General features: G+C 45.7%; 1 protein-coding gene and 1 pseudogene across 2 annotated transcripts in view; both read right to left on the minus strand.

Moving 5' to 3' along the window:
- Nucleotides 1–16,024, minus strand: part of pde2a (phosphodiesterase 2A) — a 179,113-nt gene that overhangs the window by 38,376 nt on the left and 124,713 nt on the right. For both annotated transcript variants that reach the window (XM_086164411.1, XM_086164412.1), the window contains exons 9-13: nt 14,264–14,316; nt 13,182–13,256; nt 3,590–3,631; nt 2,768–2,836; nt 2,542–2,672 (exon numbers count right to left, since the gene is read on the minus strand). In XM_086164411.1, coding sequence (XP_086020537.1) covers nt 2,542–2,672; nt 2,768–2,836; nt 3,590–3,631; nt 13,182–13,256; nt 14,264–14,316 — 370 coding nt within the window. The remainder of the gene's footprint in view (nt 1–2,541; nt 2,673–2,767; nt 2,837–3,589; nt 3,632–13,181; nt 13,257–14,263; nt 14,317–16,024) is intronic.
- LOC147224250 (uncharacterized) lies at nt 710–2,325 on the minus strand (annotated as a pseudogene).

The raw sequence follows: 16,024 nt of genomic DNA on the forward strand, positions 1-16,024 counted from the left end.
CCAGCTGAAGGATTACTGATCCAAGTGACCCAGTCACAATTTGGACCAATTTGCCTTCACGCTCCACTTCTACTACTCTCCTTTAGGGTCCGGTGACTCCAGCTTCTTTCGCTCTTTTTTGTGATGTTGCTGTCTTTTGGGGTCCCTATACTATAGCTGTCTCCTGAAGATTTTCCTCCAGCACTATGTTGGGTTCGTTCACCATCACCATTTTGTTTATCTAGAACTGGAAGTCCCATAGGATCTTGCCTTGGTTGTTTTGGATAACCTTTTGATGTGTCTTTGCTCTTGATCATGGCACTTGCAGCCCATACTCACTACAGATGTTTCTGTGTACAAGTTTAGTCACCTGATTACTGTGGGGTAAAAAAGTATTTAGTAAGCCACCAATTGTGCAAGTCTTCCCACTTAAGAAGATGATAGAGGCCTGTGATTTTCATCATAGGTGTACTTCAACCATGAAAGACAGACTGCAAAAAAAGAAAAATCCAGAAAAACTTCTTCATTGCCTGGGCGGTGTGCTTGGGATCATTGTGTTGCTGAAAGACCCAGCCACATTTCATATTCAATGCCCTTACTGATGGAAGGAGGTTTTCACACAAAATCTCACTATACATGGCCCCGTTCATTCTTTCCTTTACATGGATCAGTTGTCCGGGTCTCTCCGCAAAAAAACAGCCCCAAAGCATGATGTTTCGATTGCCATGCTTCACAGGAGGTATGTGTTATTTGGATCCAACTCAGCATTCCATTCTCCTCCAAACACAAGTCGAGTTTTTACCAAAAACGAGTTTTTACCAAAAACTTCTATTTTGGTTTCATCTGACCATAGGACATTCTCCAAGTCCTCCTCTGGATCATTCAAATGCTCACTAGTAAACTTCAGACGGGGTTGGACATTTACTGGGGGACACGTCTGGGGGACACGTCTGGCACTGCGGGATTTGAGTCCCTGGCGGCATAGTGTGTTACTGATGGTAGCCTTTGTTACTTTGGTCCCAGCTCTCTGCAGGTCGTTCATTAGGTCCCCCTGTGTGGTTCTGGGATTTTTGCTCACTGTTCTTTTGATCATTTCGACCCCACGGGGTGAGATCTTGCATAGAGATCGAAGGAGATTATCAGTGGTCTTGTTTGTCTTCCATTTTCTAATATTTGCTCCCACAGTTGATTTCTTCACACCAAGCTGCTTACCTATTGCATATTCAGTCTTCCCAGTCTGGTACAGGTCTACAATTTTGATTCTAGTGTCCTTTGACGGCTCTTTGGTCCTCTCTGGTCTTGGCCATAGTGGAGTGTGGAGAGTGACTGTTTGAGGTGGTTGTGGACAGGTGTCTTTTATTCTGATAACCAGTTCAAACAGGTGCCAATAACACAAGTAACCTATAGAGGACTAAGGCGCCTCTTACAAAAGTTACAGGTCTGTGAGTCAGAAATCTTGCTTGTTTGTAGGTGATCATATACTTATTTTCCACCATCATTTGCAAATAAATTCTTTGAAAATCAGATAATGAGATTTTATGTTTTTTTTTCACATTCTGTCTCTCATAGTTGAAGTGTACCTATGATGAAAATTGCAGGCCTCTATCATATTTTTAAGTGAGAGAATGTGCACAATTTGTGGCTGACTAAATAGTTTTTTGCCCGTCTGTATGTTGCTTACGCGACACTTTTATGTGCCCAATTGTCCCAGGGGTATTTTTGCACAGCGTACACCTGGGGTGTTTGGTATGGTAGACCCCCGCATCCATCTATCTTGTGTTTAAGACTTGCTCTTGAGATGCTATGATCAATGCCTCTGTGCTGTCTTTCAGTCCAGGATTTTTCAGCCACTGGTACGTTTTGCGATGTCAGCCACTCTTTCAAGCTGCCAATGGTACATGGCATGCAGGGGCTTTTCTCACCATGACAGCCCCTTGGACTTCCCCTTCGCTTCGATTTCGCTACTTCAGGGATTCACAGAACAGATAATCAGTGGGGATCATCTCCTCATATTCCACTCCCAGATGCTTGGTGTTTCTTCCAGAATATTGGCTCTGACGCTTTGTGGCCTAATATTTTCTGCTTAGTGTATAGTCTCAGGAAGCTGGTCTTAAAATGAAACCCTCCACGCAGGTAACTTCCGTCTAAACACATGTACATATACCTATATCAATATACCATATATACCATATATCAACAAAATAACACACACACACACACACACACACACACACACACACACACACACACACACACACGCACACATTTCTATACTTGACTATAGCTCCATATAAAACTTTACTTTAACAAAAAAAAAAAAATACATGTTACCAAAACCAAACTCATACTGCAGAAAAGTTATGAAACACAACTAAAAGAGAGCCTTGTAGGATACTGCAACAAAATGTGCTTTCCTCCTTCAACCCCCCCCCCAAAATAGGTAGACTGATAAACTCTTAACATGTTGGATGCATTCAAAATATTTGCATAAATGAGTGATTTCTGATAAATTGTTAAAGCATGTTAAACTGTATTGGTACATAAATAATATTTGCCAAATACCTTTGGCCACTCATCTTGTTGAAGGCACATGCTAATGCCACCACTTGGCTGGTGGCTCTGCTCACGACTGGGACACACAGCATGGAGGAGATGTCACAGCCCAACATATTAGACAGCTGCTTATACTCTTCCTGATATAATGAGAGACAAAGATTAAAGTACAAATAAAGAATAGAGAAAAAACAGTGCACAGGCATAGAAGATAGACTCAATGGAATGTCCTTACAGCACTGATGTCTTGAAGGGTCATTGATTTTTTCTTCTCCACAACCTGACCAAAACGTCCAGTCATAAGCTACAGAGAAAGTAGACTATGCATGAGTACTCTGGAGGGATGCACTGTTAAAAAGTGTAATGACTTATGATAAAAAGAGAAATGCTTTTGGAAGCAAGTGTTTCGGGAGCAAAATAAAGAAAGTAATAATACCTTACTATGCTTTATTACCCTCCTTGCTAAAATAGCCCAAATAATCTAGGCTGTGTGTCTTCATTTACTCTAATACCTTCATAAAATATTAATATTTCACAGCCATCTAGTGTGGAGACACTAGACAGCCATCTGTACTGTTCACACCATTATGGAAAGACTGTTAAAAAAATTAGGAGAGAGATCACACATGGAGATATGTAGATACCAAATGCAAAGATACTTTTACCTAATATTGAACAGTGGAAGAACGTTTTAGTGTATGATAAATCTTAATAAGATTTAACACATTTTCTTTTAGTTTCTTTGAGTTTCTTTTGTGTGGCTTTTATCTAACTTCTGTCACACATGAAAGTATTTAAACATTTCTGGTCAATTTACCAGGAAGAAACTACCTTTCATAAAATCAGTAGGAAAATATCAAAGTATTGAAGAAATTATGTTCTTCATTTTAATTTCATCTTAACCCTGGAAGATAATCTTTTTTTTTTTTTTTTTTTCAGCCTCTTCCTTCAGGGATCATATTTGAGAGATGATGTCATCTAACATTTGCTGCCCCACACCAGATGATAATGATGCGTTAAATAAATAAAAAATGTGACTGTTGCTTGTCAGCCTTACTGAAAAGCTGATCTCCTCATCAAGGACTTTATCTCCAACTACCTAAAAGTTACAAAAGACAAAGAGGATTAGTGAATGACAGGTTTCCATGGACGAGTTAACCTGAAAGAGATCAGTGACTGCAAAGTTGTTGTAGGTGAGAGTATAGCTAGACAGCATAGGATGGTGGTTTGTAGGATGACTCTGGTGAAAAGGAAGATCAAAAGGACAAAGGCAGAGCAGAGGACAAAGTGGTGGATGCTGAAAAGGGGGGAGTGTTGTATGATTTTCAGGGAGGAGTTGAGAAAGGGTCTGGGTGATCAGGGAGAGCTTCTAGATGATTGGACAACTACAGCTAGTGCTATCAGGGAGACAGGTAGGAGGGTACTTGATGTGTCATCTGGAAGGAAAGTAGATAAGTAGACTTGGTGGTGGAATGAGGAAGTGCAGGAGTATATACGGGGGGAGACTGAGAGGGCTGAAGAAAACAGACAGGAGTACAGGGGGATACAACGTAAGGTAAAGATAGAGGTAGGAAGGGCAAAATAAGCGTGTACGATGACCTGTACGCTTGGTTGGACAGTAAGGAGGGAGAATATGATCTATACAGATTGCCAAAAAAGAGAGATAAAGATGGAAAGGATGTACAACAGGTCCGGGTGATTAAGGAGAGACAGGGAAATGTATTGACAGATACCAGAAGAGTGATGGGAAGATGGAAAGAGTACTTTGAAGAGCTGATGAGTGTGGAAAATTAAAGAGAGGCAAGGGTAGAAGAGGTGATTATTGCAAACCACAAAGTAATACAAATTAGTAAAAGTGAGGTGAGGAAGGTATTGAAGAGGATGAAGAGTGGCAATTGGTCCTGATGATATACCTGTGGAGGTGTGGAAGTGTCTAGGAGAGGCAGCGGTAGATTTTCTGACTAGATTATTCAACAGGATCTTAGAGCGTGAGAAGATGCCTGAAGAATGGACAAAGTGTGATGGTGCCTATTTTTAAGAATAAAGGGGATGTGCAGAATTGTAGCAATTATAGAGGGATAAAGTTGATGAGCCATACAATGAAGTTATGGGAAAGATAGGTGGAAACTAGACTGAGAGCAGAAGTCAGCATTTGCGAACAGCAGTATGGCTTCATGCCTAGAAAGAGTACTACAGATGCAGTATTTGCTTTGAGAATGCTAATGGAGAAGTACAGAGAATGCCAGAGGGAGCTGCATTGTGTTTTTGTAGACCTAGAAAAACATATGACAGCAGGCCAGGAGAGGAGCTCTGGTATTGTACGTGGAAGTCTGGTGTGGTGGAGAAGTATGTTAGACTGGTGCAGGACATGTATGGTAGCTGTGAGACAGTAGTACTGTCTATAGGGGTAACAGAGAAGTTCAAGGCGGATGTGGGACTACATCAGGGATCAGCTCTGAGCCCCTTCTTGCTTGCAGAGGTGATGGACAGGCTGACAGATGAGGTAAGACAGGAGCCTCCATGGACCACGATGTTTGCAGATGACATTCTGATCAGTAGTGAGAGCAGACAACAGGTAGAGGAAAATCTAGAGGTGGAGGTATGATCTGGAAAGGAGAGGAATGAAAGTTACTCGCAGCAAGACAGAATATATGTGTGTGAATGAAAGGAACCCGGGTGGAACGGTGAGGCTACAGGGAGTGGAGATCTAGAAGTTGGAGGATTTCAGGTGCTTGGGGTCAACAGTACAGAGCAACGGAGAGTGTGGAAAAGAGGTGAAGAGACAGGTTCAAGCAGCCTTGAATGGGTGGAGAAAAGTTGATTCGCTGTGGCAACCCCTGAAGGGAAAAGCCAAAAGAAGAAGTAAAATAATTGTCATTAAGGTTATTTTTGCCACTACAGATTTCCTCATACATACTATAGTTCATCTCCAAGAACCCAGTTGTCTGCTTTTTCTAGGTCTACAAAGGCATAATGCAGCTCCCCAAGACCTTCTCATGCTGACCATATTGACATTCCTCTCTACCAGCATTCTCAAGACAATTACTGCATCCGTAGTATTCTTTCTTGACATGAAATCATACTATTGCTCACAAATGCCTTCAAATGACTTCTGCTCAGTCTATTTTCCCATTCTCGTATGGCTCATCAACTTTCTAAAAAATTGGTACCATCCCAAATCTTCTCCATTCATCAGGCATCTTCTCATCAGAGATCATCAGGGATCACTACAATCCTGTTGAATATCATCAAGACCACCAGCCTTTCCACTCCTCATTCTCTTCAATGCTCTCCTCACTTCACCATTACTAATCTCTACTAATTTGTGGTCCACCATGTTCACTTCTTTTACCCTCCTAACTCTTTCATTTTCCTCATTCATTAGGTCATGAAAGTACTCTCTACAATCTTCCCATCACCTGTCTGGTAGCTGTCAATACATTTCCCTCTCTATCTTTAATCATTAATGATAATCAACTTTGCTACCGTTATCTTCACCTTGCGCAGCATCTCTCTGTACTCCTGTCTGTTTTCTTCAGTCCCCTCAGTGCCTGACTTTACTAACTTATTTCTCTGTATATACTCTTGTACTTCTTTATTCCATGACCAAGTCTCCACGTTTACTTTCCTTCCAGAAGACATACCAAGTACTCCCCTACCTGTCTCCCTGATCACATTAGTTGAAATTCTCCATCTGGAAGGTTTCCCTGACCAGAGCTTTTCTAAACCTCTCTGAATACTATGCAATACTCCCTTTTAAATTTCCATCACTTTGTTCTCTGCTCCGCCTTTGTTTTCTTCAACTTTCTTGTCATCAAACCATTATCCTATGTCATCTGGCTACCTTCTTACTGACCACAAATTTGATGTCACTGATCTCCTTCAGATAAAATTGTCTATTTTTTTTATTCTATTTTTTTTCAAGATGGCGCAGGAAGACAGCACTCTGTTGCAACAGCTCCTACAATTCTAACCTCTATCTCTACTTTCTAGATGCATTTATTTACAGTACCTATCCATCTGGGAGGAACTTCTCCAACTAATGATAGGAGTTGGGATAACCGGTGTGTGCATCCCAGAGGAGTTATGGCGGAGCACCTGCCCGGGGAGGAAAGCCATCGCGAAAGTGAGAGAACAGACTGAGCGAGACAGGAGATGCAAGCCCTTCCTGCACTTGGTCATCATGGGGAACATAAGGTCACTTGCCAACAAATCTGACGAACTGACATGCCTCATTTACAGCAAGCATGTCTACAGGGAATGTGGCATGCTGTGCTTCACAGAGACCTGGCAACAGATGAATATGCCAGACAGTGCCATTGATCTGCCTGGCTTCATGCTCATATGTGCGGACCGGGATAGGATGAGCTGCAAGAAGAGAGGAGGAGGGTTTGCCGCCGACGTTAACAGGAAATAGCGCAACTCTAATCATAACTCCGTAAAGGTCTCTGTGTGCAAGCCTGATGTGGACCTCATGGCGCCCATAGGGCCCAATCCCATCTGGAGGGTACTGAAAGCACTGTGAGAGTCACTTTCTTTGACTTCTCCAATGCCTCCAACAGCATCCAACCCACCCTCCTCAAGGACAAGCTGCTGGGGGCACAAATTCACCCTTACATCACTGCCTGCATCCTGGACTACCTCACTGAATGGGTGCAGTATGTCAGGGTGTATTGTTGTGATTCCGAGGCCGTGGCGTGCAGCTCAGGAGTACCCCAAGGTACTGTCCTTTCTCCATTCCTCTTCACTCTCTTCACCTCCGACTTCCGGTACAACTCTGTCCTTGCCACCTCCAGAGATTCTCCGATGACTTGTCCATCGTTGAATGCATCCAATGACGACGAAAAGCAGTATAGAGGTTTGATTTCTGATTTCTGTTGAGTGGAGCAACCAGAACCACCTCCCACTCAACATCTCAAAGACCAAGGAGATGGTTGTGGACTTCCCAAAGAATCGGCGGAGACAGGTATCAATCACCATCGAGGTTGAGAAGTTGGAGATGGTGGACTACTACAAGTACCTTGGGGTCCACATTAATAATATAATAGACTGGACACACAACACAGATGCATTCCACAGGATGGGTCAGAGCAGGGTGTTCTTCCTGAGAAGACTGAGATTGTTTGGCTTCTGAAACGGGCTCCTCAAGACCTTCTACTCTTTTTCGCTATAGTGTACGGGATGTTTTGGAGAGAAGGTCAGAGAAGCCAGACTGAGATGGTTCGGTCATGTACAGAGGAGGGATAGAGAATATATTGGTAGACGGATGCTGGAATTGGAGCTGCCAGGCAAGAGGTCTCAAGGAAGACCAAAGAGAAGATATATGGACGTAGTGAGAGAGGATATGAAGGTAGTTGGTGTGAGAGAGGAGGATACAGAGAATAGGGTTAGATTGAGAAAGTTGACTCGCTGTGGCGACCCGTGACGGGAAAAGCCGAAAGAGGAAGAAGAAGAAGAAGAAGATCAGCATCATCTATATGCTCTATATTTCCCGGCCCCATAAAGAGCAGCGGCACGCTCTGCTCGGGGCCGGGGAATTAGTGAGTGATCGGGAAGGCTCGAAGGAAGGAGCGACTGGAGGTCCCAGGGCTGAAGGATTGTGGGGCCCTTCCTGCAACCTTGCCTGGGGCCGTTCCTGCAACCCTGCCTCTGCGACACCTTGCCTGCCTGAGACACCCTGCCTACCTAAATAAAAGAGCTCCAACCCTGATTTCAGCCTTGGTGGTGTGGTTCCCGTTCCGAGTCTGCCCCTCCTGCCTGAGTCCACCCCCTCCGGCCCGTGACACCTAGTGAGGAAAGCCTGCTCGGTGGTGGGACTGAACCTGGACCATCTCCAATCGGTGGCTGTGGGAAGGGTGTAGGACAAACTGGGAGCTATCCTGGACAATCCTTCCCACCACCTGCATGACAAGCTGTGACTGATGAGCAGATCTTTCACACAATGGGTTCATCCGACCCTGATGCAGAACTGAACGCTTCAGACACTCCTTTGTGCCCACAGCCATCAGACTGTATAACAGCAGTCTGGAGGGCACACAACTCTGACCGGCCAGAGGTGCATCTGTGCTGCCCCAGCCTGACTACCTCACTCCATCGACTACCTCACCCATTCATTCATGTATCATGCCCTAACTCTGTTTTTTTTATCCTGTTGGTCTTAGGCTACTCGCCTCCTGCCTACTTTTGTTTTTTTATTTTATTCTTGTAATTGCTTTTGTCCCTCTGTGAGCTGCCACCTTACCGTGGTGGAGGGTTTGCATGTCCCAGTGATCCTGGGAGCTATGTTGTCGGGGCTTTATGCCCCTGGAAGGGTCACCCAAGGCAAACAGGTCCCAGGAGAGGGACCAGACAAAGTGTGGCTCAGAAGACCCTCATGAAGAATAAAATCATTGGGCCCAGTCCTCCCTTGTACCCCACTGCCTTGTGGGTTAGTCTGGGAAGACAAAAGGCTAGGGGAGCAGACCCTGAGAGAAAAGCACGTGTTGGGGGCACACGCAGGTGGGCCATGACATACCGTGAACCGCAGCCTCCAGCAGCATGTCAGTGTGCTGTGAGGTGGCAGCCCCACCAGCTGAATAGCTGAATAGCCATCACAGGGCCAATTACCCAGCATGGTGAAATAAACCAGTTAAGAAACCAACCAAAGCAACCAGATTACACCGGACGGACCTTCTCAGTAACAGACCCCTGCCTGCCCCCGGACTATGCCACCTGGATCTCCGTCACAAAACCTGCATTGCCTGCTGGAATGTCCAGATACTCCTGCGCCCCGGCTATGCCACACTACTATCCCGTGAACTCTCTAGGTATAACATCACCCTTGCTGGCCTGTGCGAATCATGCTAGCGTGGAACTGGAGAAACCACTGCTGGCGACCATCTTTTCCTCTGGAGCGGCCCAAATGATGGCAGAGGCCTTTATGGAGTAGCCCTAGCCATACCGCTATACCGGAGGAACACCGTCATCAGTTGGAAACCAGTTAGCGATCGACTGCTGTCTGCCCGCCTCCAACACCAACATGGGAAGCTGACAGTCATTGTCGCCTACAGCCCAACTGACGTCACCCCAGACCATGCCAAGGACACATTCCATGACCAACTGCAAGATGCCATCCAGGCCGCACCCCCCCATGATATTGTCATTCTCCTCACCGATGCCAATGCCACAATCTCCATTCAGGATCCAACCCTCCCCGCTGTAACTGGCCCAGTCTCCGTAGATACCACCACCAACGACAACAGCCAATGGTTACTTAACCTCTGCAGAGCCACCAACCTCTGCATCGCCGACTCGTAGTTCCCCCGAAAACGAATCCACCACTGGACCTGGTACAGCCCGGATGGGAAGACAAAAAAAGCCATAGACCACATCCTCATCTCCCGCCGCTGGAAGACATCGGCTACCTACTGCCATGTCTTCAGAGGCGCACAGCTTGGCAACACCGACCATCGCATGCTGATAGCTGACATGCGGCTAAAGCTCAAGGCTTGGGCCTCAGCCAATGCCTCCCCCAAGCTGGACTCCTCCCGTCTTTTAGACCCTGCCATCATTGAGCGCTACAGCTGCTCCATCGCTAACTGATTTAGCGCCCTCACCAGCGGGATGTCCCAGGACTGGCCTCACTTTAAAAGAGAGGAACCATGGCTTCGAAGGGAGCAGCCGGGCAAACAAGACCAGCCCCAAAGAAGCCCTGGATTTCCCAAGCTACATTGGACATCGTCAACAACCGACGAGCTGCTTGACTGCGTGGGCACATGGTCCTGTACCGGCGCCTCAACAGCCAACGGAACATTTCCATCCGTCAAGACAGGGAAACCTACTGGAGAGTCCAGGCGACAGCCATGGAGTCAGCCTCCAAAAACAACAACCTGCAGCAGCTTTTCAATCTGCTCCGCCAAGGGAAAGCAGGCCCCCGCAAGCGCTGCTTCCTGGTTAAGGATGCGGCCGGAAACATCCTATCCACTGAGGCTGACTGCCTCAGTTGCTGGAAGGAGCACTTCAGTGAGCTCCTAAACCATCCTCCTCTACCAGAAGCCCCCACCTCCACCACCCACCCAAGCAATAACCCGGACTGTCTCATCTCCCCGGTCAACCCAGCTGAAGTGAAGGCAGCCTTGTCAAAGCTCAAAAACGGCAAAGCCCCTGGCCTATGTTCCATCACAGCTGAAATGCTGAAGGCCGGAGGTAACAACATTATCCTTTGGCTCACACAAATTATCAACCAAGTGTGGGTCACTGAGTCGCTGCCCGATGACTGGAGGCGGGGCATTATACTTCCTTTCTGGAAGCATAAGGGCGATCAGCTGACCTGCAGCAACCACAGAGGAATCATCCTCCTCTCCATCACCGGAAACCTATTCACCCGCATCCTACTAACCCATGCTCTACCTGCAACCCAAAGCAGACGCCGCCAACAGCAAGCTGGCTTCATGACCAATCGGCCCACCACAGATCACATCTCTGCCCTCCGGCTCATAATTGAAAAGGCCTGGGAGTTCAGGAAGGACCGGCACCTCTACATCGCCTTCATCGACCTAAAAGCGGCCTTCGACACGGTGGACCACTCTGGAATATCCTGAAATCCCTCGGAGTCCTGGCCAAAATAACCACACTCTTTAGGCAGCTCTACCAAGGGGCCGAAAGCTTTGTGCGCGTGAATGGCCGGGACTCTGAGTGGTTCCCTATCAACAGTGGGATGAGGCAGGGCTGTGTCGCGGCGCCAGAACTTTTATGTCATTGACCATCTGATGACAAAAGTCTCTGAGCGGATCCCTGGGGTCCCCATAGGCAGCTACACCCTCAGGGATCTCGAGTATGCGGATGACACCATGCTGTTCAGTGAGACCGCTGACCAGCTTCGTGAAGCCCTCCATGTTTTTGATGAGGAGTCCAGGAAACTCTGCCTGAAGATAAGCTGGCCAAAAACCGAGCTTATGCACGTAGGAGAGGGACCTGATCCACCACCACTCCTCTTCGATGGCACCCCTGTCCATTTTGTCTCTATCTTCAAGTACCTCAGCTCGATCGTGTCAAACACCGGAGACCTCAAAGTTGAGATTGACCGGCGCCGTGCTCTTGCAGCGTTAGTCATGCAGTCCCTGTGGAGACCATTGTGCCGCCACCGGCCCATATCCCGGATGACAAAGCTCCGGGTCTACAATGCCTCAGTCATCTCTGTCCTACTCTATGGCTCTGAAACCTGGCCGCTGAATAACACACTGGCAGCCAGGCTTGATGGATTTGACTCCAGGGCCCTCAGGACATTCGAAGGCATCAGCTGGACCCAGCATGTCACTAACAAGACCCTAAGAGATCAAACCCAGCAGCCCCCAGCATCTCGCCTCGCAGCAATGTGGCGAGTTCGATGGTATGGCCACATCATCCGCTTCCCCGCCGAACATCCCACAAGCACCATCTTGGCCTTTAATCCCCAGCTAGCCGGATGGAGAAGACCCAGAGGTGCCCCACGCACCCGCTGGCTTGATGTTGAGGCCCAGGACCTCAAGGCCTGCAATGTGAGCCTAGCACAGGCACAACAACTTGCCAACGATAGACCCAGATGGAGAAACCTGGTAGCCACAGTTGGCTCTACGCATCCCGTTGTGCAAGAGGACTAACTAACCAACTAACCAACTAATTGCTTTTGTCACTCTGTTTATGTTGTCTTTTAACTTTGGTTGTCTTCTGTCACCTTTATTGTCTTCCTCGATCTTATCTTATCTTATCTTATCTTATCTTATCTTATCTTATCTTATCTTATCTTATCTTATCTTATCTTATCATCTGTCCCCCTGTGTTCCTATCCTGGATAGCAAACCTTCCCATCAGCTCTTCCTCACTTCTATTGCCTGCACCAACATGTCCATTGAAGTCACCCATTTCCACTCTCTCAACTCTGTGTATATTCTGCATTACCTCATCTACCTCACTCCAAAATTTCTCCTTCTCCATTAACGCACATCTCATCTGTGGGCCACTCACAACCTTGCTCATCATACCTTCAATTTTCAGCCTCACACTTATCAATTCATCAGATACTCTGGTCACCTCCAGAAGATTCCTAACAAACTCCTATTTCAAGATAGCATCGACTCCATTTCTCTTCCTATTAATACCATGAAAGTACAACTTGAAACCTGCTCTTAAGCTTCTAGTCTTGCTACCTTTTCACCTGGTCTCCTGGACACACTGTCCATTTTTCATAGAGCCTAACACTTGATATAAAATAAAGGTTGCACAACAGATTGCCATCTTTGCTATCTTTAAGTCTATCTGATATTCTTTTCACCTCCAGAGAATTCCTAACAGACTTCTCCTTCAATAACAGATAACTCCTACTCCATTTCTCTTCCTGTCAGTACCATGATAGTACAACTTAAAGCCTGCTCCTAAGCCTTACTACCTTTCCAGTTTGCATTGGTATCCTGTAGGTCATCTGTACAAATGTTAACCCGGGCGTTGACTTATCTGGTATGATCTGGTTAGGTTTGAGTCGCGTGTTTGGTTTTGGCAAAGGTTTTACACTAGATGCCCTTTCTGATGCAACCCTCTGCATTTATCCGGGCTTGGGACCAGCTGAGGGAGATACTAGCCCGTGCCCCCCTGAGGGTGTGTTATTGAAATTAAAGTGTGTGCGTGTGACGTTACACCTGGCAGAAGAGTTGATGGTTATCTTCAGAAACCAGGAGAAGGCAACAGCACTGTGATTGAGTCTGTTGCTGCAGCTGTAGAGAGACAGAGAAACATATTATAAATCCCAATGTAGACTTGCAATTTTATTTTATTATTTTTTGTCTGTGGAGGTTCTCATTCATTCAGGTTATGGGTAGTTTAGAATTAATTAATTTATTTTTAATTTTGTTTTTTTGATAAATCTTAATCTTAATCTGAAAATCCTAATCCTTTGCATTTTACCCGTTTTGGATCAACAATGAGCATTGGGCAGCCACTGACTGGTGCCTTGGGAGCAGTTAGGGGTTCAGAGTCTTGCTAAGCAATACTTCAACAGGCTAGGAGGGGTTTGGGAATTGAACAAGGAACTTTTGATTCTTTGAAGACCTCTCCATCCCCTCGCCCATGCTAATCAGGTGGTGGTAACATTAGGTGCTCTTGGATAATCTGGTATCACATAATAGTACTGTCATAAATTGTTTGATTAAGAGAATCCTAATGTTTTAATTTCATCTGTTTGAGGGAGATTAGGTATTCTGACAGTACTTTAGAGGCTGTATTTCACAGTATTTTTTGTCTTCGAGACATACCAATACATTGAGACACATAAAGCATGTGCACACTTATGCAGATAGAATAGCAGTGTTTCCTATCAGATGATTGTAAACATTTGCTTGCCAAAGAACAGAAATGTATACATTTAACATTGTCAGACTCGCAACAGTTTTTCCCTAACAATAGACTAGTGATTCGTCATCAAAAAAACAAACAAACTGCATTCAATATACTAGGAACCTCCCAGTGACCCTTATGCTACCTTTGTTTCCCACATGCCTTTGTCTTCTCTAAGATGGATGATGTTTTACTTGTGTCTACTGCAAGCAGTTCTACACACAAAGAATACAGAGCTGCAGATACGTTTTATTTCCTGAATGAAAAGTTGCATGGCAGAAATCACATTTTTAAATGCAGAATAATTCTTTAAGTCTCTATGCTAGTGTGTGTGTGTGTGTGTGTGTGTGTGTGTGTGTGTGTACTTACTAGCAGCTAAATCACTTACATAATTTATGACTTTGAGCTGGAGAGATGCTGCATCAAGGTCATAGAGCTCCCCTGGAAGACATGAAAGAAAGGGAAAATGATGGGAGCAAACCATAGTGTATTCGTATTGAAGCCCATAGTAATCCTAAGCATGTACAAAATTTGTTAGATAAAAATTCAGTAAGGTATGCTTCAAGACAGAGAGGTTGGTAAGGGATGAATCAGAAGCAGCTAAAAGTGGTCTTGGACCGCACATTAAGACAGTGGAGGGAAATTAAAGGTGACGCCAAGTCTGGAAACAGTTTCGGGACCACTTTTGGGAACTTTGTTTCTCCAATAGTTCCAATAGTTCCATTGATCATGTGGGTTCATTTTTTTTCTCTAAAAAAGTAAGCTTGAAATGATTGATTCCCCTCGGGTATGAATAAGTGGGGCATGGGCGTATATTTACATATACACAATATACATGTATATATTGTGTGGCGGACACAAGATCCTCCATTTTCTTCAGGATAAATAAAGTTGATTCTTATTCTTATTCTTATTCTTATTCTTATTCTTATTCTCTCTCAACCTCCAGGACTATTAACTGTGGTCTTGGGTTACATCACCAGTGATTTTTGGTAAAATTTGTTCCTTTGTCAGTTTGTGATCAGGAATAAAGTTTGAACTCGCCTTTGTCTCTGCACACAGTATCCCCCTCACTCAAGACCAAGAGGACTCCTGGAAACAAATTAGTCTCTCCCTGTAGACTTGAGCAGGACTGTCCTGTTTGACACGCGTCTGCAATATCATGTGGACATTAGGGGCAGTGCCTCTGGATTGGCAAACTAGGGTGGTGATCCCCCTCTTTAAAAAGGGTGATTGGAGGGTGTGCTCCAACAACAGGGATATCACACTTCTAAGTGTCCTTGGAAGGGTCTTTTTGCCATTGCTGGTCCTTTGAATAGTTGAATCTTGGATTCAGCTGGTCCTTCGAATAGTTGAATCTTGGATTCAATGGATCGGCTCTACATCCAACGCAGGGTCCTTGAGGGTGCACGGGAGTTTACCAAACCAGTTTACATGTGTTCTGTAGACTTGGAGAAGGCATGCAACCGTGTTTTGCAGGGAGTCCTGTGGGGGCTGTTCCAGGAATATTGGGTATTGGATGCCATAATACAGACTGGTCCCTGTATCCAGGTCAGGTGAGTGCCTACCCCAAGAGGAGGAGTTCAAGGACCGTGGGATGTCATTCATGAGTAAGGAAACTATGGACAGGAGAGAGAGGAGGGGATTGTTGCAGTGTCAGGCGGGAATTGGTGCAGTGTCAAAAGACTGAGCTCTAAGTTTATCGGTCGATCTATGTTTCCTCCCTGAACAATCAGATCACGGACACAGCAGAGTGTCTTGGCTCTCCCTTAGAGATAAGGTGAGGAGCTCAGTCCTCCAGGAGGGGCTATGAGTATAGCTGCTACTCCTCCGCATCAAGAGAAGTCAAATGACATGGCTTGGACATCTGGTGAGGATACTTCCTAGATGCCTTGCTGGGGAGAAGTCCTGCCCATGTCCCACTGGGAGGAAACCTTGGGGATGACCCAGGGCATCCTTGAGGGACTATGTCTCTTGGCTGGTCTGGGAACACCTCAGGATTCATGAGGACGAGATGGATGAATTGGCTGGGGAGAGGGAAGTCTGACACTCTCTTTTTTGGCTGCTCCCCCTGGGACCCAACTATAGCCTCAATAGGTGCGGGGAAATGGATGGATGGATGGATGGATGGATGGATGATAATTGTAAT

This window comes from Fistularia commersonii, chromosome 18 (genome assembly GCF_037954325.1).
Source record: "Fistularia commersonii isolate RoL2024-O1a breed Wild chromosome 18, RoL_Fcom_v1.0, whole genome shotgun sequence".
NCBI lineage: Eukaryota > Metazoa > Chordata > Actinopteri > Syngnathiformes > Fistulariidae > Fistularia > Fistularia commersonii.